General features: G+C 43.7%; 1 protein-coding gene across 1 annotated transcript in view; it reads left to right on the forward strand.

Annotated features, from left to right (window-relative positions):
• FBXW4 (F-box and WD repeat domain containing 4) overlaps nucleotides 1–26,262 on the forward strand; it is a 609,765-nt gene that overhangs the window by 124,977 nt on the left and 458,526 nt on the right. Inside the window, exon 2 of the mRNA XM_085606457.1 lies at nucleotides 21,587–21,682. Coding sequence (XP_085462583.1) covers nucleotides 21,587–21,682 — 96 coding nt within the window. The remainder of the gene's footprint in view (nucleotides 1–21,586; nucleotides 21,683–26,262) is intronic.

Genomic DNA, 26,262 nt, shown 5'->3' on the forward strand with positions numbered 1-26,262 from the left:
GGATTTGAAAGCGATAGGATCTGGGGAATGACTTGACCCAGGGGAGGAGGTGAGACAGCAACAGGCTGACCTGCATCTGGAGTGTAGGGGGAGTAGCCCCTAGAGGTGAAGAGGCCTGGGTTGCTGCCATAAAACAATTGTCCCATCTCCTGCTGAGTGATTGAGAATCCAGATCCCCACTAATCGAAGGAAGAAGGTGTCAGTGGCAGGGAGGCACCCAGAACTGGTTTGAACAGGGGTCAGTGCTCCCCTGAACATAAAGACTTCAATGCCATTGAGGGGTATAACTATGAGAGCTGAAGCCCCTGAAATTTGGAGAATGGCTTGATCAAGATTGAACAAAACTGGAGCTACTTCGTGGTCAAGAGGAACCTTTGCCAAGAAAGAAACAACTGAAGAGACTGAAGGAAAGGACTGACCCTTGCTGTGTGTTCTGGGGCTGGCCTGCAGATTGCTGTTTTAACCAAGGAAAGGCTTAAGGGACTTTGCTGTGTACCACTGCTTGAAAGGACTTTGCTGTGCTGTGTCCTGAAGTAACTTATCCCCAAGGGCCTGAGGTGAGCTGGCTCCCTGTTGCAGAAACTCAGGAACACAAAGGTTTCCAGGAGAGTCTCAGCGACGCTGTGTGCGTGTGCTTTTTGCAGCCTGAGACCCTCGTAAGGAGTGCCCCGTGATCGTGGGCACCTGGAGTCCAAACGAGTCTCAGCAACGTTGTATGCGTGTGCTTTGTGCAGCCTGAGACCTTCGTGAGGATTGCCTTGTTGACATGCACACCCGGAATCCAAGTGAGTCTCAGCGACTCTGTGTGCGTGTGCTTTGTGCAGCCTGAGACCTTCGTGAGGATTGCCTTGTTATCGTGCACCCGGAATCCAAGTGAGTCTCAGCGACGCTGTGTGTGTGGGCTTTGTGCAGCCTGAGACCTTCGTGAGGATTGCCTTGTTATCGTGCACCCAGAATCCAAGTGAGTCTCAGCGACGCTGTGTGCGTGGGCTTTGTGCAGCCTGAGACCTTCGTGAGGTTTGCCTTATTATCGTGCACCCGGAATCCAAGTGAGTCTCAGCGTTGCTGTGTGCGTGGGCTTTGTGCAGCCTGAGACCTTTGTGAGGAGTGCCCGGTGATCTTGGACCCGAAGCTCAAGTGATTCTCAGCGACGCTGTGTGTGTGCGCCCTGTGGCAGCCCAAGATCTTCGTAGCAGTAGCGGCTCGGACTGGGAGCCCCAGAGGAGCTGAGCCACCGGCCCGAGCCCGCGTTTGCCAATTCACAAAGATTGCATCGGAGGCCCAAGTCGCTGGAAGAGGAGAGGAGAGTGAGGTCGCATCCCCCAGGTAACGTGTGTCGATGCCTGGGGCGGGGTGCGGGCTTGGAAGGAGACGCTCTCGGCCTCTCTCTCATTCCGGCAGCACGAGCCTCTGCTTTGGCTCGTATCGCGGCCCATACTGACCAAGGGAGTGGCAGTACCAGGGCCGGAGTGCGGAGCTGCACTTTTTGTTATAACATACCTGTGTTGAGGGCAGCTGTTGACAGAGGCTGACTGCGAGTCAGCATGAGTGGTGGAGAGACCGCCTAAGGCACCGTGATCGGTGCTGCAGTGTATTACACATTACCTTATTTCTGCATAATGGAGTACCTGATTGTCATATTACACATTGCTTCATTTCTGCATAACAAACTACCTGATTAGTGTATTACGCATTGCATTATTCCTGCATAACGAACTACCTGATTAGTGTTCTATGCATGGCATTATTTCTGCATAACTAACTACCTGATTGTCGTATGACGCATTGCATTGTTTCTGCATAACGAACTACCCGATTAGCGTATTACGCATTGCATTATTACTGCATAACGAACTACCTGATTAGCGTATTACACATTGCATTATTTCTACATAATGAAATACCTGGTTGTTGCATTACGCATTGCATTATTTCTACATTGCACAGTGCCTGACTGTTGCGTTACGCATTCCATTACTTTTCCATTGCAAACTGCCTGATTCTAGCATTACGAACTGCATAACATTGTATATGTATATAGTGGAATGTTTAGAAGTGCTCATTAATATCGCCAGAACTTACAAGGGCTGGCTGGCCTAACAACCAGCCAGGAGGAATATTACACATACTCATATGTTGGATTTATATTGTGTGGTCTGATCGTATATCTTTTTATATAAAATGTATACTCTTTTTTTATAAAACTCGTGTGGAGTCCATTTGTGGTGTCATCATTGGGTTGCTGTGAGCGTGGTTGCAAATACTTTACACATTTGCCTTGAAGATAAGGCCTGGCTGCTCGTGCCAAGGTACCAAGGGGGTTAGCGGGTGCTATCTCAGAAGGTGTCCTTCCTTTGCCTGACGTGGAAACACGAGTCCCTATTCGGCCTAAGGTACCTACCTCAGCCAACCAGGGATCCCGGGTCTAACAATGATGTACAAACTATTGATGGTTCTTCTTTGACTCTGGGTCTTGTGAACTCCATCACCTTTCCTCTCCTAGGTTCCTTAGGTAATCATGACAAGACCATTGCCTTTCATCTGATCTCATTTCATTTGATCCCGTATGCCAATGTGCTTATGATACCTTGGCTGGAACTACACAACACCTACATCAATTGGCCCAGCAGGGTTGTTTCTCTTTCCTTCCAGTTCTGTAGAGACAATTGGTATTCTAGCAAGGTGTTGGGCTCCAGTTGTTAAAGAACTTACTGAAGACCAGTCTCATTCTTATATTGCTCAGACCTTGCCCTTCCCCCTGGCTTTTCCAAAATATCTTGACGGTTTTCAGAAGCTTACATCTGTGTTACTCCCTACTTTTAGAGAGTTAGACTTTGCCATTACGGCCATCCCCAGAGCCATAATTTCATAATGGATGGATATATTCTCTTTCCCAGCATGAGAAGCAAGTTCTGATGGAATATTTGGACGAAAATCTTCATAATGGTCTACTTCCCCCGTTGGGGCGCCTCTCTTCATTCCAAAAAAAGAATAAGGTCGCCATGAAGGACCATTACCAGCTTCTGCTCTTCAGAGTTATTATTGAGTCAGTTCATAGTGCTAAATACTTTACTAAGTTAGAACACTGTGGAGCTTACCATGTCCTCTGGATAAAGAGGGGCGATCATAGGAAGATGGCTTTTCGGACACCCTTTGGACAATGGGTATTGGGTCGTGCCCTTTGGCTTTAGCAATGCTCCAACTGTGTTTCAAAGGTTTATCAACAGTATAGTCTCTGATGTCGTGAACCAGTTTCTTATGTGTACATTGACGACTTCCTGATCCACTCTACTTCCATTCCTGAGGATCAACTCCATACTTGTTCTGTTTTTCAATGTCTCACGGAAAACTATGTGTCTTGTAAAGTAGAGAAGTTGGAGCTTGAGAGAACAGAAGTTGACTATCTGGGGTATCGCCACTCTGAGAATGGAATGTCCATGTACCCTCTTAAGAGTTATGCCATCCTGTACTCGTCTGCTTCTAAGTCCATCAAGGAGACACAGAATTCCTTGGGACTGGCTAATTTGTTATAGACAGTTCATTAAGCGCTTTGCCGATATGAGTAGACATATGGCAACCACTTTTAAAAGTGTAGTCTGATTCTGATTAAAGTTTTTTTTGAACCCCTATAGCCCAAAGGCATTTCTCAATCTCAGGAAAGCTGTTGCCCAGACTGCTGTTCTCAGGCACCCAGATCATCCACATCCTTCCAAAAAATTAATTGTAGTTACCGACACTGCAAATTTTGCTGTAGAAGCGATTCAGCTTCATTCCAGGAGGAGGATAACTCGGACTATCCCATAAAAATAAAAAAACTTTCCCATGTTCTGAACTCATGCGATTTAAAAGTATTCAGTTCTTTAACTTGAGGTCTATGCCTTTAACCATGCCTGTATGGAGTAGCGTCATCTTTTAATGTGAGTAATCCATTCTTTTTAGGTCTGAACGGACCAATGAAATTTATGATTTCTTTACAGCAAGCAATGTAGAAACTGCAGACTACCTCGCTTGACCTTCTTCTTTTCACTGCCTGATTTTTATCTCACTCACAGAACATTGTTGCCGTAGCCTTGTTTAGCCAAAACATTGTTTGAGGATTCTGTGACTCCTGTTCTTTTGCTCCCTGATAAGGTTGTCTGTCTCGCAAGTTCTTTTTTTGCAGCGTTTGAGAGATGCCCATGCTGAAATATCTGTAGAAGACCTTGATATCATGCAGTCAATTACCTTTGGCCTTCTGCCAGATCCCACATTTTGTCTAACATCACTTGTTGATACTTACTAAGGACCTATAAACTGAGGTTCTGGGAATATGTCATGACACTGTAGGTCATCATGGAGTTAAAGGTTTAGTCTTTTGGTCCCTGTCACCATAAATTTAGACCGGGTCTCAATGAATTTCATGATTTTGCAGCTTATTTTGTTCTACCATGGAAATCCGTCAAGCTCTGTCTTCCGGTTTTCAGCCACAATCCAGTGAACAGACTGAGAGGGTCAAGCAGTCAGTCAGTCAGTCAGTCAGTCAGTCAAAATATCTTTATTCGACTCAATTAAAGTCATACAAAGAGATTAAAAACATTTCATACAAAGAGTTAGGAACATTTCATGCGTGTTAAAATATGACAATAAAATAATTTACATTAAAACAAATCTAGGCATACTAAAGTTAAAAAGGAATAACGATGGATCTAATGGGTATGTTTTTTCATCCTAACTGCAGCTACCAAGAAATTGGCTATACAAAAGGTAATATGTATGTTGGGCAATGATTGCAAGAAGAGCAGAGCCGGTCTCACTTGTGTGAAGCCCGCCTCCTTCAAAGCTGATACCAGATATTTTTTCCTTGGCTCTAAATAAAACCCACAAAACATAACAAAATGCATGGTGTCTTGGGGTGAAAAATGATCGCAACTGCAGGGTAAGGCTATTTCCGGTTTTTCCCATGTTTTAAAAGTGCCTAAATAAAAATGTAACAAATTAAACCTGAACTTGGTTAAAAGAAACCTATGGAATGGATTTGTAACGAAACCAAGATACGGTGCTAAAGAAAATGAATTAACAAGTAAGTAATGGCCCTTTACTGATGGTTTCACTAATTCCCTTTCTTCACGAAGTGCTCTTGCCCTCCCCATAAAATGCTTTTTGACAAGATCGATGTCTTGGACCTTGATATCTTGGGGGGGAAGTAAAGAGCTCTGGTCGTCCCAAATCTGAGAATACCTTCAACAGATAGGCCAGCCAGGGGATCTTTTTACAATGGTCTAGGGACAAGACGTCGGACATGATCTTATGGTTCAGTGGGAGGTCTTCATTAAGCCACGTCTTTAACCAAAAGATCAGGGGAGCCATATTCAACCCATCAGTAAGGAAATCTAGGCCCACCTTCAAGTGTATTGAGTAAGTTGGTGTTGACTGCGGCACAGAGAGGAGTGTCCGTATGAATCTGTTCTCCGCTCTCTGGATTGGTTCCACGTTTACATAACCCCAAATTGGTGAACCATATAACGCAACGGCGACAGGTTTACTCTTGTAAATTTTTAACAACGCTTCCATGGGCCTGGCACCTAACCTGCCCGCAAAGCCCATGAGGGCAGACGATGATCTAATAACCGCCAACCTCTTTGCCCTCACTTGAGGACCCCAAGTTCCTCTCTGGTCAAAAAGTACCCCCAAGTAGGGAAAAGTGTAAACTCTAGAAACCATATCCCCTCTACATGTAAAGGTTATTGTTCTCCTCTTACTACTTTCTCGGCCCACCACCATGGTATGCGATTTACTAGCATTTATTTTTAAATCAAGCTGTTCCATGAATGTGCCAAAGGCATTTAAGAGGCGTTGAAGGCCGACACCCGTGCGCGCAATTAGCACGGCGTCGTCCGCGTACAGGAGCGCTGGGATCTTAACTGCTCCCGCACGCGGAACGTCGACTTCCTTCTCCTCCAAATGTGCACCCAGACCGTTGATATAAATTGTGAAGAGCAGAGGGGCCAATATGCAGCCCTGCCTTATCCCCTGAGGGATTTGAAAAGGGACGTGCACCTACCCTCATTTGTGATTCGTACGGCCGAAAAAAGCTCTTGGTGTAGGGAAGCCATAAATCTTACCAATGCCTCGTCGATCCCCATTTTCAGCAAGGTCATCCATAACTTAGCCCTGTTCACCAAATCAAAGGCCAAGGAGAGGTCCATGAATGCTAGAAACAAGGACCCCTCCTTGGCCACCGTATACTTTGATATGAGCAGGTGTAGGTTGGAGCATTGTTCGATTGTGCCTTTCCTCTCTCTAAACCCATACTGGATCTCTGACAACCCTCCACAACTCTCGACACTATCCCTCAGCCTGGACAAAAGGACTCTGCCTAAGATCTTCACCGACGAGTCCAAGAGGGATATGGGCCTATAACACCCAGGGTCGTCCCGCTGGCCCTTTTTAAAGATGGGGACGATGGTGGAAATGTCCCAGGAAGATGGTGTAGGGTTGCTATTAACGGCGGTAAAGACGTTGGCCAACACCTCTGCCCACAACTTTGGGGCATGTATGAAAAAATCGGCTGGCACCCCGTCGGGGCCCGGGTCCTTATGCTTGATTGTGACCAAGATAGCTTTCTCCACTTCTGTACTATAGAAATGAATAGGAGTGGCGTCTAAAGTGGCCAGCGACACATCCTGGGTTGCCTGATCATTATCCCCATACACATTTTTAAAATGATTCAACCACTTGTCATCTGGGATGACACAGTCCATGGCCTCGTTATTTTGGTCGGAAAAGAATGGTTGTTTAATTATTTCCCAGAATTTCCGACTGTCCTTCAGGACAGCCACGGATAGGAGATTTTCCCAGGCTTCCCGTTTGATGCTTTCTTGTCTGATTTTTATAGCTGACTTATAGGTTTTCCTCAATCTAACAATCTCGCCCCTTACCCTAGGTATTTTTTTCAAAGCTACCATCAGAGACCTGTGTGCTTTTGAACATGCGGTGTCAAACCAGCGCTTCTTATTCGGTTCTCCTTTCTTTGATTTAGCCAGGAGGTCATGCGACACCTGCCCACAGATCGACTCAAAGGCCCCTATAGTTTCACAACCCGGGGCACGAGGGTTCTGGCAAACCTCAACCTGTTCCTTAATTTTCGGGAAAACCTCAGCATAGAAGTTTTCTGGGACCACCTTAGCCCACTTAACTCTCCTACCCTGATCAGAGGTACGCAAAGTATCGTCCGACCTCACTTTCCCCGGATTTGGCCCCATGCAATCTCCCCAAGCCACTTCAAGTAAGACAGGGTTATGATCACTGTGGTGAGATAACACAGTGCAATAGGAAAGCACCTGGTTTAGAATACCTTGTGTGGTGAAAATATAATCAATTATGGTTCCGGGATTGGTGCCAGTGAAGGTAGCTATTCTTGGGCCCCCCTCTGGTTCGTACAAGTTGAAATTTGCCAGGAAGTCCTCTAGCTCCTCTCCCTCTGTGGTATGTTCAAAGTGAGGTCCCTCGGGACCATCACCCCTTTCCTTGTTACTTAAACTGCATGCTAACGTGCAGGGATGAATGTTAAAATCGCCTAGTAGGATATACTCTGTGTCAAGCTGAGTAATCTGGCTGCCTGACCTTAATATAGCGTCTAAAGTGGCGATATTGCTACCGCTGATGTCCCTATTCCCTGAGTTATAAAAATTTATGTATAAGGACCTCCTAGTGGGGTTAATCTCTCTCTCTCTCTACGATAAGTATGTTGTGCGAGTCAGTACTAATCTGTTTTAGGGAGCCCTTCAATTCTAGAGAGAATAACAATAACAGGCCTCCCTTAGCTCTGCCGCTAGGAATAGCTGCCTTGGCGAAGCAAGTGAACCCATCCCACCAAAAGTTAGCAGTTGTATCCCAGGTTTCCTGGAGGGCAATAATGTTATGTCTTACGACAAAGCTTGACCACTCCTTATCATTACGTTTGGAATTAAGTCCCGCTACATTCCAAAATAGTATCTTGCATGTTTCTACAGTTCTCTTCGCCACAAAATCGGTCAAGGGGACCCCATCTTCTGCTCATAGGTGGGGGCTTCCATTAGCCGATAAGTTGCCCACTCTCTCTACTGCATTTAACTGATCATGCGAAATATCATTATCATTAACAATAACATTCTCGTTCTCCTTAAGGGAGCCACCAACGATCACACCCACAATTTGGTCAGGAGCAGTTTCTCTTTCTGGAGCAACTTGCGCTTTGCGGCCTTCCAGATTAATTGTCTCAAACATGTTTATACCATCTATAAGACCTCTGCCCCTATCTTTGGTGTGGCTTATTATGCATGGGACCCTTGATCCATGTTTTAACGTATTTGGGCCCCCCATACGTCAATCGCAATCATTTAAGTTTGCCAAAACCCCATACCTATTCACTGTACCAAACCCCCAATCATAGGGTGGGGCCTCCAATCCCCATCCATTTGTTGCTACATTCCACCTTGGTAATGGGGTATTGGGACGCATCCAAAACTGCTCATCAACCGGCCAAGCTCCAAACCCATTTCCACAGATCCCGGGGTCATTTCGGTTGTTTACCGGGACACCTGCCCCCCACCTATTCATTATATTCCAGTTTGATCTAGGGGTCTTAGAAAATAACACATTCTGATGATCACCTGGCCCTACAGCGAATCTATTTGCTGGGCCAATACCATGGTCATTATGTATGGGTCCAAAACGCCCACCCCATCTGTTACTTCTTGTGACCCACCCTGGTCTTGAAATATTTGGATGGATCGCGTTTTGCTGCTCACTATAGAAAAATTTTAGGGTGAGAGGGATTATGGTTCCACTTCTTCGTTGGGGGGGAAATATATTTGACAGGACATTTGGGAGCACGTCTGCGTTTGAGAAATTTAACACTACACAGTCCCCCTTGAACTTTTTTTCCCTGTTCCCAATCCATGTCATCCTCCTCGCCATTACAATTTCCCCTGCCAACTGCTCTTTCCCATAATGTGCCAACTGCATGTTGCTTGACAGCCAGTGTAACGCCTTGCTTGTCAGAGATGAAATAGATTCTGTCTGGCCAGGGGGTAAGATGGGTACATTCGCTAGTACCAGTACCAATGGTGAGGCTTCCACTATAAATTGTGTGGGGTTATCCCCTAGGGATGGCGGTGTTGGTGCGGTAGATGGGGGTATAGGGGCCTCTCTTGCTGCTTCCTGACTAGGTACAGCTGGTGGTACCTGACCAGGCGGAATGGTCTCTGATAAGCCGTCATCTGCTACTATATCACCCCCATTATTTCCCAACACACTGTCTACTGGTTTAGTGCCAATGGTTACTACATTCTCTGTTTCTTCTGCTAGCTTACGTTGCAGCCCTCCCGACCTTTTCACCTCTGCGGTAAGCTTATCAATTTTTCCAATCAGTGGCTTAATGATAGTCTTTAGCTTTAGGTCTATCATATCCGCTATCCTGTTAAATAGATCATCATCTATAATTTGTCTAACGTTATCTCCCTCATGCTCTTGTTTTTTTTCCTTAGACTTTGGTGGGGAAGAGGCCCTTTTCCTCCCTGACCGTGGTCCCCCGCATTTAGGCTGACTTTTTCTGCAGGTTCTCACCGCCCTAGTCACAGGCACAGAGGGTGAGGATTCCTCTGCTATGAGTTCCGCCTGAGACTCGGGGTCAGACTCTGCATTTGTCTCTAGGTCAACCAACAGTTCTATGCTTTGATCATGGTTTCCGACGTCAAGGGGGTAGGTGTCAGGGATGTTCGTGCTGGGGTCTTGCGATAATGTATCAGTCATATGCGCACTAGTGGAGGGGCCTGCTAAGTGAAGGTCAGGGAATTGACTCAAACCTAGCGATTGCCTTCTGTCACAGTTTATTTTATTTACCACCTGGACCAGATAGTTATCTATGGTGTTAAACGTATCTAAAGCTCCAGAGACGATTTTCTTAGGCATATTTTCTGTTGGTAGTAAACACTGCTATACAACACAAACAAATAACAACAGGATAAGTGCGCGCTAACTACAATCACATGAAAACTACTTTGATAAAATAGGTGGTATTGTCTTACTTCAGCCGACTAGCTTTGATAATTGTGCGGGCAGAGTGGCGGGCCCAGTCCAGTCCCGGCCAGTCTAGGACTGTCTAAGACTGTCCCGCCCTTGTCCCGGGCTTCGCCCGCGCTGCAGTCCGTGCGCGTCCCGCGTACGCGCAAGGGAGCTGGGCTAAATAGGAGGAGGAAGGGGGCGGGAAGATGCACCAGGTGCGCACGATGTCCTGGCGCAAGCACCTCTGGGCCTCGCAGTCCCGCTCCCGCTAATCAGAACAGCACAGCAAAGCCAGGAATGGAGCACACGGGCTCGAAGACTCCACCAGAGTTCCTTCAATTAGGGAAATGTCAAAACAACACGGAATTCCTCCCCAGAGCACACTTAGTAGAAGCTAATGCGAGCGGCTCCCGCGAAGCGGGGGCCGCGAGGCGTTAAAAGGCCTTCAGGGAGGAGGGGGCGGGAAGATGCACCAGGTGCGCGCGATGTCCTGGCGCAAGCACCTCTGGGCCTCGCAGTCCCGCTCCCGCTAATCAGAACAGCACAGCAAAGCCAGGAATGGAGCACACGGGCTCGAAGACTCCACCAGAGTTCCTTCAATTAGGGAAATGTCAAAACAACACGGAATTCCTCCCCAGAGCACACTTAGTAGAAGCTAATGCGAGCGGCACTAGCGGGTCAAGCAGTATCTTAGTTGCTTTAGTAATGCTACTCCATACACCTTGGTGGAATACTTGTCTTTGGCAGACATCTCTTATAATAACTCTATTCACTGTGCTACCAAGGTTTCTCCATTTCACTGTGTCCAAGTTTTCCATCCTTGTTCCTTTCTGGCTTTCCCTCTGCCTATTCTTCTTATGCCTGCTCTCGCTGACTTCCTAGAAACCCTTGATTCTGAGACACAAGTGATTGCCAGAATTTACAGGATTCCAAAACTGTTATGCAGGCTAGAACCAATAAATAAAGAAGATCGATCCCAAAAGTATCTTTGAGGTACTAAATGCATAAAACTTTCCTTGCACGTTTCGAAATTTGGTAGTGCATGAGAGTTGCCTATACTTGAAGTCATGATGGACTCACACATTTCACAACATGAAATGCAACAGCTCCAGGGCCGCCAACTAATCTCATTATACCACCAATTGGTAATTGGCTTCCCTTTTTGTAACTAGTTTGAAGATGGTAAGGCTTCAATTTCATTTTTTACATCACAGTTTATGTAATATATGTATGTTGTGTTGACTAAGGACACCCGTTTCCAAAATGCTTCGGGATTCAATTGAAATAAACCGAAACCAACAGTGTGCGCAATATTTATGAAGAATTGTGAAAGTGAATCTTTAAATCAAATGTTTTTATTTAGATATGAAAAAGAATAATAATAAAACAGAATAAATACAAGAGATCTGTGATTAATAATCCGTGCCTAGAAATATTTGAGAAAAAGAAACAGATTCTCGCAAATATTCAGCCTTGCATGAAGAGATTAAAGCTGTTTCAGGGCAAAGCATGGACACAATCATTCAAATTAACACCATACTATATTATTATAAGTGTACAGTATTTCTTAAATGTTAAAGATAACCATAATGAGCCCAGTATTGGGAAGTGTGCTATCTTCTGCTTTTCTTATTCTTTTATGAGGTAGCGTGCTCATGCCTCAAAATGCTCATTAGGTCGAGTCTACAAGAGCATGTGCTGTCTGTTGTGAGGCATATTGTGGTTTACCAAGAACATAGAAGGGCTTGGAGCCGCCTATTGCCTACCATTGGTTAGCTTTCCTTGTCACTCTTATTTGCCTGCTTCTTATTTGTGTCCCGGATTGTCAATTTTCTCTTTATCCCTCCCATAGAGAATTGCCTCTTTACAATCTCTTTGCATGGCCGACATTCCTGCTTTCACTGCTAGCTTTTCAAGCACTACTTTATTCTTTTGTGTGAAGCACTCCAATAGAGTGCATGTCTTTTCAGGCTGTCTTCCTTGTGTATATTTCTCACCCAGCACTCTGTGTTGTTTTCTGTTACTTGACTGCTTCTCCCACCCCCCCCCCCCCACCCCACCCTGTTGCTCTCACCAGTGTGCGTCTACCTATTGCTTAGGCACCTGTCCGCCCCCACCCGCAACTCTGTTACTTTGTTGTTTCCCCCCAACCTCCTTGTGTTGCTTTTGCTCCCCCACCTGCTTTAACTAAAAAGATAAAGAGCCTACGTCATTTTGTATCTGTGCACTGAGTGGTGCTTGTGCCTACAAAACAGTGCAGGTGGCCTCATCAGATTCTTTTACCAATGGTTATTTTGACTATGTCATTTCGAGCAGATTGCATCTGGGTTTTCAATGGCCGGAACTTGTGGCACCCAGCTCAGTTTGAATCTTATAGTATGAATAACACCAGTGTCTAATCAAATGTTTAAGAGATTGTAAATGGTTTAAAACTTTCATTCGCCCTGGGCATGACTTGGAGCTCTGGCATGATGGCTTTAGGTCCTGTGAGCCCTTCTATCTCCTGCAAGATATATACCTCGGGCCGTGCATAAAACCAGAACGGAGAGGAGTTAGAGTGACTGTATAGTCATCACCCTTGCCAAAGATCATTTCAATCCTGTGTGGATGGTTCCAGATTCAGTGCGGACCCAGCGAGGTAGGAAAATGGTGCAGCGCAGGTGCAAACCTCCCGTTTACCAGCGTTTCTTTGGCCTCGGTCTCACCTGAATTTCAAACTTAGTGCACCAGCACAGTTGCAGACATCCACCTGCTTTAAACTGGATCCATGCTGGTCTAGGAGACGGGCTAAAAGGTAAAAGTACGATGCCCGAGCTGACAGCCGGATGGCAAAGCAGTATGTGCGAGGGCTGGGCAGGCTATTCAGTCACCTCCACGATTTTGAACTCTTACATGGCAGGCTTTCTGAGAATTGCACTACCGACTTACAGAACTGGGTCTTTCTCCACAGTTAGCTGGCTACACAGTCAAAATGTGGCATCCACTGAGGTATGCGGTCTTTTCAACAGACTCATCCAGTGGCGTAGGAAGGTGGGTGAGGGCTGCAGTGTCATCACTGAGGGGGGTGACAAAATGGCACTGAGGGAGGTGACAAAATGGCAGAAATATGTGTAACTATCTTTTTCCCCCCTTATTTTAATAATTTCAATGTGGGCGGGGGTGTCAAGAAATTTTCCGCACTGGGTATCACCTGACCTTACGCCACTAGACTCATCCAGATACTAACTTCCATTTAACTCAACCCAATCTGCACTGAAATCATCCAGAGCGTTCACATATTGCATAGCCCCCTGCAGACTTCCAACAGGTTATCTACCAATATCTGGCAACCACTTGATAAATTTATAGAGATGACAATATATATGTAGCCTTCCTGCTAATATAGGTTCACTGCAACTTCACTTATGCTTCAATATGTTGCGATCGCCTGATGTACTGTATGCCTGACAATCGTACCTTTCGCCTCCTCCTTGCTTTCTGCTTTGCAGTCTGTTTTCTTGGGTTTCTATGCTACTTAGTTTACCACGTTTTTTTTTGTAAACTACCATCAAATCTTAAAAATAATTTACAATCAAATGCTTTGTCTATTCTTTGATAAGTGATTGGGAATGCTTCATATACCATCTTCTTTAGACCGCTACAACATATAAGTCCATGTGGTTCGTGTATAGTACCCATTTGGGGTTTTCTTTCTTTCTTCTGATGTTGTTCTCTCTTTTCTATATTTGCCGGGAAAAAAAACAATAAAAATGTATTGAACAAAAAATTGCTTTAAAATTGTTTCTGGAAAAATACGGCTGGTACCGTCTTCATGAATCTTTGAAGTCAAAAATCTAATTCAAATTTAAGAGGAATCCTATTGGATTTTTTTAAAACATTTGTTTCGATCACAGATTTATCCTGGATCACGGAATTCCTTAATCATAACACATTCGTAATTTATAGAACCCTTTTTGAATCCATGCTAATGATGGTATTTTCTCCCATTTCAAATTATCTAATGGAGCGTGTCTTTAGTTAATAATTTTACCTGTTTTGCTACTTACTGCAAGTGTTACTTCACAATGCCTTTGCACACTTAAAGATTTTCTTAGAGCAAGGAAGACTAATAACTCTGGCTTCAGTGATACTTGCATTATCACCTATTATTCATAAATGAGAAAGTAGCTCACAAGATATTAAGTTTCACTAGTGTTTATTGTTGTCGGTATCAGTACACATATATACCGTTTTTTATTACAAAAAAAAGAAATTGCGCACACTGGTTCGAGTATTTATACATAGGACATCTATCTTTACATACGGATTTTCATCCCTGCCAACATTGTATAGAGACATCAACACGATCGTTCCATGTATATGTTTAGAATACAGACCAGGAAAACAAACCAGGAACTTTTTACCCTCCCACCGCACTGTCGTTTGCTAAAGGTAGGCTGGTAGACTGAAGCCCATCAGTTAGGTAGCCATTTTCCTCTCAGTGATGTTATGTTACAGTCAACATGCACATGTACCATTTATCGTGGCCCTATTTCTATTCACGAGGGCAAGAAATCCCTTAATTGAACTGCTTAAATTATTATATATTGCATCTTCTTTGTGCACGGTCCTGTATGCATTTGCGTGCGACTTTGAGTAGAGAGGACAAAATCGGTTTCCTTGGTACTCAAACCACCCTGTATCATCTTAAGTCTAACATGCCTTCATGGCCTATTATGTTGGAGCAAAATAATGTTTTTGTAGTTACCATTATCTTTTATCTTTTAAAGATTTTTCATTGTTCGTATTTGCACTACATACATGATAAAGAGGCCCTCCTTGCCGGGATACACCCACTCAGATGTTTCTGTTTTCATTATATTCTTTTGAGAGAACTTTTATTTATATTGTTATAGCATTGCCGAATTCTCATTTTTTAGTTTTGATGCTCCACTAGTTCTTACAGAGAGGTCGGTCTTTCTGCTGTGGAGCTCCTCCTCTTCCTAGTTTTGTCACATAGGAACAACTTTTTTCATAGTATACTTTGTTTGTGAATGTAATTGTGAATCTTATTATTCTCTTTTTTTCCAGATTTGAAATGACTGTTTCAAATTACTTTGTCAAGAAATAAAACTTATTTTTGTTTATATGTTTGAATAATAAATACTATTCATTGAATGCCAATGCTAATCCTAGCTTTCCGTTTGTATGTAAATCTTCCTGAAGAATAATCTACATGTATTGCATATCGCTCTGTTTTTCTGCTTTTTTCCATTAGCCTATTTCTATTGTATTATCCAGCTATAGGTTCCCCAAAGTTGTTCCTTGTAGCACCTTTATCCACCACCCTCCAAGTCACCCTTTACTTACCCAAGACTTTTGCCAACGCTGCTCTTCCACAAAGTCTGCTCCATGTCCCACTTGGTCAATTCTCCACACTGGAACGAAAACCTGACTTGCAGTATGCCTAGGGGCTCTTAATTATTTCATAAAAGCACATTTGATAAGCAGCATTCGTTTACAATTGCCACATCTAAAGGCAATTTAAGCTTCTTCAGTAACTGGCTATTAGACATCCTCTAAGTTGTATCCCTCCATGAAAAGCAAGGGTTCACTTTATGGGCTGTCTAATTTGATTTGTTCTGTTGATCATGAATATGCCCCCATTGATTACATGGGCACATTATTATATGGTTCAAATTGCAATTGCTGTGAACTGGCTGAAAATCATTTAGGCCGTTAAGAAATCCGGTTCAGGAGCTCCCAGTGCAATCTGAAGGCACTGGACCCCAAATGCATCGTTTGAGGTTTTTTGCCTCCTAAGGCCTAAGTACCGTTCACTCCATTATCATGTATCCTGAAGAGAAGTCCATGGCTCATTTACTAAAGTTCTGTGCCAAGAAACATCAACCAACATTCAATAAATCATTGCAAGTTTGTGCATTTTCTTTGAAAAAGGAAAAGTATTTTAATAGTCACACCTAAATACTGCACACTAATTTATAAATATTTACAAAATGGCTGGTGGATAAAAAAACAGTTGAAAAGCTTCCTGTGTGGTTCTCACAACTAACCTGTGGCCGAGATAAATGGGGGGGGGGTCCCACAACGCAATTTCCTCATGCAATTTTCCATGGGAAATTGAAGATCAATACTGTGAAAAGAATTACGGCACATTTGGCAGAAAGATCGATCTTGGGCCAGAAAGCATGCTTTATGTAATGTGATGTACATCCGTTCAGTAATTTTTTTAGAAATTAAGGTTAAAAAACGTTGTATATCCTAATGGTTGGTTTTGCTGGACTCTCGCAGGAATCCCACGAGCATGCAACTAAAAAAAAAAAAGGGCAATCTGATATTGGCCAAGGGCCCTTTTTCCAGTAAGCCACCTCACTCCCGTGGGAGCTGGCGCCCTAATTGGCTGAATGCAACATGAAAAGAAATGTTGCAACAGCCATTACAGGACTCTGGGCACTTGGTCCCCTAACCTTAACATTTATAAAATAATGATATAGCTCTTCTGAGGGGGTTCCAGAGGGGCCACCCTGTGGCTAAACATTGCAGTCATTTTGTTTTAAATGCCCCCTCCTCCTTACTACCTGTGGCGGCCCAGGGGTCAGCGCTTTGTTTTTTTATGGGGGAAAGGGACAGGAGGCTCCGAGTTAACCATCCACCAGGGATATATAGATAGATATATATATATGTATATGTGTCCTTGAGGCCCCAGGGGCCACATTCTCCATGCCTGTTTTTTAGTGAGGGTGGCGTGTGTGAGGCTACTCTTCCCCAAGATCAGGTGCAGGGACCACATCCCTCAGGGCTGGATCGCAGTGTGCCGGGGACCCAATCTCATGAGCAGGGAACACAAGTTTGCTCCCTCCTGGACAGGTTCAGTGAAAACAATTTTCCTCCTGCCCAGGCAGTAGCAAAGAAATGGAGCTGGCTCCCGCCAGCACCCATTGTGGTGCTGGTTGGAATCGGCAAGGGGCTGCGGGGACTTTGGGAGTCCCGCCATGGCGTCCAACGAAGGGGGTGTTGTGGGCACCGGAGCACCCACCAAAATGCCTGCTCCTACTAGAGGAGCCAGCAGGGGCCAGGGACTCCCCCGGCAGCATCCTACAAAAATGTACCAGTGGGTGTGCCGGGTGGGCACTGGGGCACCCACTTAACAGCATGGTTGCTCGCTGGGGAGGTGGCAGGGCCTGCTAGGCCTTGGGGCTTCCACTGCGGCTTCCCTGCATTACAAAATAGTGTAGGGGCCCAGATGCAGCCCCAACTTCACAAAACTGAATAATAAATGAGCGGCAGAAGCCGCTCATTTATTATTTACTGCTCTTGGAAGGAGCTCTCCATAATGCTCTAGGGAAAATATACATTTTATATTTTCTTGCTGGTAGTGCCCTTAGAAGGGGCAAGGGCACTGCCAAAATGTTGTGTGATGTAGTGGGTGGGGGTTTCAGGGAGTGCAGAAGCCTCAACAACATTGAATCCTTGTCCTCAGGGGAGCTTACCATATTTTTTTTTAAACGCTCCTGGCCGGACCTCTGTTTTTCAGCTGCAGCGTAAAGCCCCCCTGTGTTGGGTTCTGTGGCTGCACTTTGTGGCCTTAAAAATGTCATAAGAAACACACAGACATGTTTATATTATTTTTATGAATAACATTTTATTTGAGATAACTATAACTGGTGAATTTCAGTGGTTTTGTTAGTTTAAAACTGTATGTTTAAATTGTCCTTTTCACCCAACTATAACGTCACCTTAACCTTTGTGTTTTTTCAGTAAAACAAAATAGATCTAGTGTATGTATACACCTCTCTGTTAGATTGTTAGAATCTAGCTGTGTCACTCTACGTTTTTTTTTGTAGGAGATGAATATAGTTTCTTTTTGATTGATGTAAATCGAAAGCATCATAGAAATCCTGTGATTTCCCTTACAATAACCAATATATATATATGTCCACTTCAATTGTAATTCCTTATGCACTACTTCATTACCATTTGTATACATATGAAATGTTCTTTTAGATTCGGTCCTGTTCCCTCATGTCACCCTCCCCTCCCTTTCTCTCTATCCACCCTGAGCTGTCAAGTCAACCTCATCTCCCTGTACCTCTACCCACTGAACCCTCAAGCCTTCCTCACTCGGTCTACATCTACCATCCCCAGGACCCTCAAGTCACCCTCACCTCCCTTTACCTTTACCCACCGCTGGACTCGCAAGTCTTTTTGGCGCTGTCTTCATGAGGGGCCTGAAACGGCGAAATTCAGCCGGCAGCGCCATAGCACTTTGTTTTCTTCTTTTTTTACTTTTCAGCCATGCTGCATAATAGCTGAGCTGCTGTACTATATGGCTAAAAGAAATTGGCAAAGCCATTAGCTCTCAAATAGGTGAGATCTATTGGCTTTGCCAATGCTGGTTTCTTCCTGCAATGGTAGCAGTACTTGCTGTGGCAATAAGTGGGGACGCAGGGCCAAGAGGTGAGGGAGGCAAGCAGCAACAGTGCTGTCCATTGAAGTAAAATGTCGTTCCAACATGGTGGTGTGAACTTGTAATAAAACTAGATATCTGTGTGTGTATGCTGCAGTCCATTAAACAGACTTAATTTGCCAATGATCCCATCCCTGCCAGTCTTTTGAAACGAGTACATCTGGCATTGGATGTTTTTGGCTTCCCCTTTTTACTAACCCCATATAGTAGAAATGTTTTTTAATTCCAAGCATCTTCTTTATTTGGTTCACATACTTGACTTTGATGATATATTCCTACCACTCCCCCATCCGAATTCTGAAAACAAAAGTCCAGCTTTGTTGAATAGTTTGTCTATCTGTAAGCTGTAAGAAAAGTCTGTGACACGCCTTTCAAAAATTAATATCCGTTCTCCGACTTCCAACCAACAGTGGTTCGGCCTTACACATACAGTACAACTTTAATATTTTATCCCAAAAATATGCATTAACATGTGCTCCTATTTATTTTGCTGTTTGTTCGGTGAACACTGAAAATGGCTCTGACCACAATCTCTGCCTTGTGACTGTGCATCTGGTGGGAGTTATAAATGTGGACATAGATCGACTGTCAGCTCCTAGGGTCTTACCCAAATTAATCCCTTACAAGTATCTTCAAGTGTTTGTGTTTTCACATCATCGATTCGTTAGACCTCTTTAAGGCATTAGTGTGTTCTTTTAATGAAAGGAAAGCTTATGTACCATTCCTGCACTTCTGATCCCGCAGGATCTGTCAATTGGCTGAATGCCAGGTTAGATGAAATTCCCGATGGTACATATTGGAGTATCGTGGGTAGATAAATGGTGTTTGCAAGCAATACTTTCTAATGCCTGGATTATTCTAAATACTATATATTTAGGGAAGTAGTATATTTGTTTTGTGCCTGTAAAGAACTTTAAATACAACGCACTGTGCCTCCTATTACAAGAGTCAAGGTTACGAATGTGCAGAGAACATGCACCAACAGTTCACTCTCATGTCTCCCTTGAGCTTTATGGTCTTTCTGCTACATAGGGTGAATAGACAATGTAGCAAAATACTTATCGACTGAAGCGACAAAAGGCTATGCTGTGGTTGTGACTAATTGTTTTTATTGACCAAACATGCTGGGCATCTGATATTTGTAATGTGTGTCTGTGTTTTAAACATCGAATGTTCTTATCTTACACACAGAATTTTCGAGTGTTTTTATGTTGTATGATGTCCAATGGCTCTTCTGTGCTTGGACACTTGACTAATCGGTTAATTTCTTGTCCCTTATAATGAGAGCTCAACTCCTTAGAGTTAGCATGGCATTTGTGGAAGGCTATGTTTTATGCATATGAGCGACAAAAATATTTAATGACTAGTTGTTTCTTTTGAAGGTTTAAGTTGACTTGCATTCTACTATTCCTTTTAGGATGGGGCATCCTTGACATGATTTCTCTTATTTCTCCACTATGCAATATTGCCTGAAAGCTCTCTTCCGGATGGCTCCAAGAAAGCACTTGGGGCCAGATGTATCAAGCGTTTTCCCGTTTGTGAACGGGAAAAAACCTTTTGGGATGTATCATCACAAAAGGCATTCACAAAATAGGGAATCGCAATTTTGGCAATTACCTATTTTGCAAATGCATATAAGGAATTGCAATTTGCGATTCCTTAAATGCAATACTGAAAGCAAAAAAAAATTGCGACCTGGCTTTAAGGAATCGCAAATTACCACCAACTCCGTCTCTAGGTGCCATGTGGCGTACATACATGCTTCACATGTGCACACATGCATATTTCAGGGGTGCAACAGCGTGTCCATTTGGCACCCTTGCAACCTTGAAATTGCATGCCCAATTTGTGAGTACCTATTGGGTACTCGCAAATTACGCGTGCAATTCCCATTCATTCCTTTGGGCCTCCTTGACCATAGGAATGAATGGGAAGCCATTTCTTATTTGCGACTCGCAATTTGCGAGTCGCAAATAAGGAATATATAGGAATCGCAATTATTATTGCGAAACCTACATACATTGCATTTTGCAATTTCATAATAGCGAAACAGTAAAATTCGCTATTATGGAATCGCAACATCCAATATTGATACATCTGGCCCTTATTGTGTTACTTTTGCACTTTTGTAGTAAATCGAGTGGAAACCAAAGAGTCTAAACCTTGTGGTTGTCTTTTGCTTTTCCTAAACTTATTTTGCCTTCAACCAAGTATGTCCACTCACTGCTCATGACTGTAACATAAAAGTGAGGGAGATAGTTTTTTAGGCACAAGGTTTACATTATGCTCCCAATGTGAGTGACCCAGGTAACAGAGAAGTATACCAGAGCTACATACGCTTACAGTTGGCTCCAGTTCCATTATTGCTGGTAGAGAATAAACTTAATCATCTTCCCTGTTGGGTGGCCACGTTATATTATTCTCTTTTTCTGAGTTATAAATTAACTTTGGTTCCTTCAATATAACTTCCATTGCACAGAAGACCAGTCTTAGTACTGGTCGCTTGTCAAAATGGCGATTTAAGTGCCATTTTGACTGGTAACTGTTTTATTGCCATTAAAACTCCACCTCATTGAAGCCTTCTCATCATTTTATCTGTGGTTGTTAGCTAATCTTTCCACGACACATGGGACATGAATCACATGACTTGAAATACTTTCTTCTTGGTGGCTAGTCATTGAACAAGGTAGAACATCAGACTTTCTCTTCTTTTAAGTACAGTATTCTCAAAGCATAAAATAGCACTGGCAAGCCTATCTGCTTTTAGTTTTCGGCCTGCAGCTATACCTATTTACTTCATTCGGTCTCCTGCTGACCGGATTGCTTGATCACAGCTTTTATACAGTGTACACTTAGATTAAGCATTCTGTGAATACCTCCACATCTTTTCCATTTAACACGAGTATGTGCTCTTCAAAGCTCAGTGGAGAGTTACGCGTCTCTAAAAATTGAAAACCTAACCAGAATTGTGTTTTTGTTGTTGTTGTTGTTGTATAACTGGTTGCATGACGTAGTTCTACAGAATCTCACAAGTTAGCTCCTTTTAAACTGTAAATATAGATTCTTCACCATATATATTTTATGTTCTGTTGGTAGGGCTCCTGGAATACCAGTGAAGGAAAGGTTAAAAGTGTCTCAGAACTGGAAGAGAGGGCGTTGTCTGAAGAAAACACCTATCAAATGGAGACGCAAGTAAGTATCTCTTGTGAAAAACATCAACATAATTTGCTTGAATGTGTTTTTATTTTCTGTAGTCTGTGGACCACCTTTAAGCATTTAAACATGCATTCATTTAGCTCAATTTTAAGTGAAAGCTATATGTATGTGTCATTTCTATGTAACAGAGTACTTACAGTAGTTAATCTTTGTCTGATTTCTGTATTTTCCACAATCGGACATATGGAGGGGCCATTTTTAGGTCTCGTCTGCCGTTCGCGCGTGTGCGCTGCTCTCGCCATTCGAAGGCCTCTTGCAATCAATACGGATCCCGAAGGGGACTTGAAGCCTCGCCCCTTCTTTCCATTGGCTTGCGTCATAACATATGCTAAACGCAGCCTTTCTATTGTGAAGGACGCTTTTTAATCCCTCCTTGTTGCCGCTCTGTCCGCTTTTAGCCCCGCCCACCGGGACTGGATGCTTTACTTGCGGCGTGAGACGGTCCCCTTCATTAACCGGGACGCACTGTATTTTTCACAATATAGACAGCTTGTTATGAAAAGTTAACATGGACTTCCCAAGCGCTTTAAATTTGTAAAGCCGAGTTTTGCCCGTTTATTGTGTGCTGCAGACGACTAACAGAATGAGGCACACTTGAAGTGCCACGGAAGCAGGTTCTTCGAGCATTACTTTTGAAGTGGGCCGCCGCCCAAGCTGTTTTATGGTTTTTAGCACAGCGGTTGGGGGCCAGTGTATGATCTGAAGGGCGAGCACGGTCGCCCTGACATGGCGATTTGTCAAAAACACTTTTGTTTACGGGGAACAAAGTCGAGATGGCTTTGCAAACCCTACGGTTATTGGGGGGAAAACACAAAGGAAAATCAAAAACAACTGTTATATTTCATACCGGTACCCTACTATAGGTCCAGGGAACATCGTACACTTTCCCTACATCAGCGCCCGTTATTTCATATGAACGAGCCTTATAAGGACATAACTCCAAAAAAGGACAGAATGCCTTGTCTGGACATAACGCCTTATAAGGACTGTAGCCTTTTATGGACTAAACCTTTCACCTAGTTCCATGCAGAGGGTGGGTTTTTCCCAATCGATATTGCTAAGACATCATCGACTGTATAAATACAGCACCTCTTGCTATCAGAAGGCAGGAGGAGCCCGAGACTTCGAGGCCGACTCACTGACCAGAGACGCTGCAGCTCCGGAATGCCATCGCTCCAGCTGACAGTGGTCTGACGATCCCTTGTGGGGTGTCCAGCTCAAGTCCAGGACGAAGTCCCACACTTTCACTATTTAGGTAATGGGGTTCGGCTAAAAGCCTAGTGGGATTCTTGGCTCTTGGAACTCTTAGACTCTTACTGGCACATGCATCAAGGAAGGCTTTTGCGATTTCTTAATTGCGATTATTAAGGAATCGCAATTAAGGAATCACAAAAACCTATGCATGTAGGAATCGCTAAAAAAATAGCGATTCCTAAATATTCCTTAATTGCGAGTCACAAATTGCGAGTCGCAAATAAGGAATGCCTTTCCATTCATTCCTATGGGCCTACAGGCCCATAGGAATGAATGGGAATTGCATGCGCAATTTGTGTGTACCCATTAGGTACTCGCAAATTGCGCATGCAATTTCAGGGGTGCAAGGGTATCAAAAGGACACCCTTTTGCACCCCTGAAATTGTAATGTGCACCCATGTTGCGCACACACATGCCCTGAGGGCATGTGTGTGTGTAACATGTAACTTTGAAAAATGCACTTTAGTGAATTTTTTAAAGTTTCTGCAAATTACCGACCTGTTTTATTTTTCGGTAATTTGCAACTCATTATAGAAAAGTCTCTATTTTAAATTTCTTCTAGCATTGCATTTAAGGAATCACAATTTGCGATTCCTTAAATGCAATCGCAATTTGCGATTTTTGCATTTGGGATGATGCATCCCAAATGCAAAATTACCGGTCGCAAAGGGGCAGATTCTGAGAATCTGCCTGTTATGCAACCGGTGTTTAGTTTGATGCATGGGGCCCTTAGACTCTTAGGCTTAGTCTCTATAGCACCTACTCACATACTAGGTACACTTAGGTACATCTAGCCAGGCATCTTAGGAGTACGCACTTTATTTTATAAATGCATTCTATATTCACGTATCTGTTCATGACTATTACACAATGGTAGAACAATACTATTTCTTTCTATTCACTGTACTGCTGGTTCTATTTCTCTGCTACTGTATTACAGTTATAGCAGCGCATATATTTTACATGAGAAGAACTTAAGGAACAATAAACTATTCTTGTGAAAACGTCCAACTGTTTCTTCTGTTTCTTTCTCCGAGAGCAAAGCAAGCAAGCACGAGTGACTGGGTGAAACGTAATATATTGTTTCCACGAGTCTGAGGTTATTGTGTTCTGAGGTTGCCAAAAACTAATCTCTCTGATAGCAGGAGAGTCTAGTGGCACGGCAAGCTAGCTAATGCAAACCATAGGCTAACATATGCGGCGGGGGTGTACGGAGCTAGTCTGCCACCAGACCCACAGTATATGTTATCCGTAAACGTCCTAGGTCCTGCATGACAGGGTACTTTTGGCACTACATAACATGGCGCCCAACATGATATAATAAAGGCGCACTTACTCAACAGTAGAATCTGAGTAGCTCAGTTGTGCTTGGTCTTATTCTCAGAGACCCACAGCTGAGTAGTCGCGATACCCTATGGTTAATCAAGCTTGAAAGGAAAATTTCCCAAAATTGTGCATAAACCCTTTGTATAAAACTTTCTCATAATTTCCTTGGACAATAATTCCATGTTTTCAACACGATGGCGGACGAGGAGTTAAACTTAACCCCAATAGAGAATCTAAATCAGGGACTTAATTAGTCTAGTGAGGAAGATACAAATGCAATCCAAATTGCAGCCAAAGTGAGACAAACTCTGACAGTTAAACTTGTCAAACATGGGTTATCACCCAGAGGAGGTGTATTAATATTCGTGATAGAGGCACACGAAGATTTCAAAACAGAGGTATTCTACTCATGGGTTATATTCCCAGCAGCAGATGCTGTAACAAAAACTTTTCATTATTTCTTACATGATGACATTCCAGTGGTCTACACTCCGTTTGAGGAGACGGAGATTCCGCGTACTTTCCAGAAACATATTTTCTGGTTTAATGGCGCCCTACCCCACATAAGAACCAGAGCAAGGCTTGGTCCTTTAGGGATTCCAGGAGCAACATGGCTGATATTAGCGACCTATGCACCACATCCAGACATTGACACAATGCCACAGGATGAACTACTTGTTCAACCCGAAGAGTTGATAAAACTCTACAGAAACATGACAAACTTTGTCTTGAGGACACTTGCGGTCCAATCCACAGTAATTACAACTACATTAGCTCTTCCACAGAGCTCAGGAACTAGAATTACTCCACAAACATTACACCCGGTAATGGGCAAAGTGCCCGCAAAGCGTGAACAAATTCCTTTCTGGGTAGCTCAGCAAATAACCCAATTAGAAGCAGTATTTTCAAATACAGCACCATTTGAAAAACACAGAATGTTAACAATCTGTTTGCCCATGGGGATAACACCACAGTTGGAGGACTGCACCTCTTGGGGTACAGTCTTTGCTGCCATATATACCAGAACTCATGGTATTCCTTCACTAGCAGTAGTGCCAGATGTATTAAGACAAGTATAAAACAACTATGGAGCAGAACCTTCCCTAAACTTAGGGATGAAGTTATTAAATAACTACGAACAGGTATCGGCCATTATACTAGCTAACATTAAAGGGGAAGCAGCATCAGTGGCAATCCGCCAACGCCTAAGGAAGTTCACTCCATTAGAACAGGAGAATGAACTACCCAAAATAATAGAAACTGCATATGCAAAATTAGGCAGAGATAGTTTGGGGGGAAAAGCTTTAAATCCTCAATTACAGGGAAGTCCTGAAAAGGACACTTTTAAACAGACCGCTACTTCTTCAAAAAAGAAGTGGGATAATAAAAAAGAAAATGTTAAAGACAAGAGATCTCAATCTTGATGTAGGTCTCCCCAAAGGGAGCCCTCTGAAAAGAGGTACAACCTTAGGAATAGGGATAATATTAAGAAACCTGACGGGTATCAGGATACTGATACACGTTCCTCTTGTTCCTTTCAGGGTTCGAAGAAAGGCTCACAAAGAGAAGAACGGTCAGAACACAGAGAAGAGCGCACACAGTCCAGAGACAAGCAGCGCGCTTGTTAGACGGACCGGGAGGGTCGGCCGAGGTCAGGGGGGAGAGGTCTCCGGGGAGAGCCGTCTCCAGCGATCGTACAGACAAGTAACTTCCCCCCCACAGACAGACACCACACAAGGATAAGATTTAGCGTTCTTTATATGCACTTCTTAAGGTACGATGAAATAGTACAAGGAGGTCTGGACTCAGGGGTCCCCTCGATTTAGGTCTCTTAGGATAGGGAAGGGGTAGCGGGACAGTCTGTTTACCAGTCAGGTAGTTCGGATGAGATGATGGTTAGCTCACAATCCTCGAGCTTGGTGGTGTGGCTGGTACGGGCCGCGGCAGCGCCAGCAGGTCCCGGTAGAGATGGTCGA

The sequence above is a fragment of the Triturus cristatus genome, chromosome 1_2, assembly GCF_964204655.1.
Source record: "Triturus cristatus chromosome 1_2, aTriCri1.1, whole genome shotgun sequence".
NCBI classification, from domain to species: domain Eukaryota; kingdom Metazoa; phylum Chordata; class Amphibia; order Caudata; family Salamandridae; genus Triturus; species Triturus cristatus.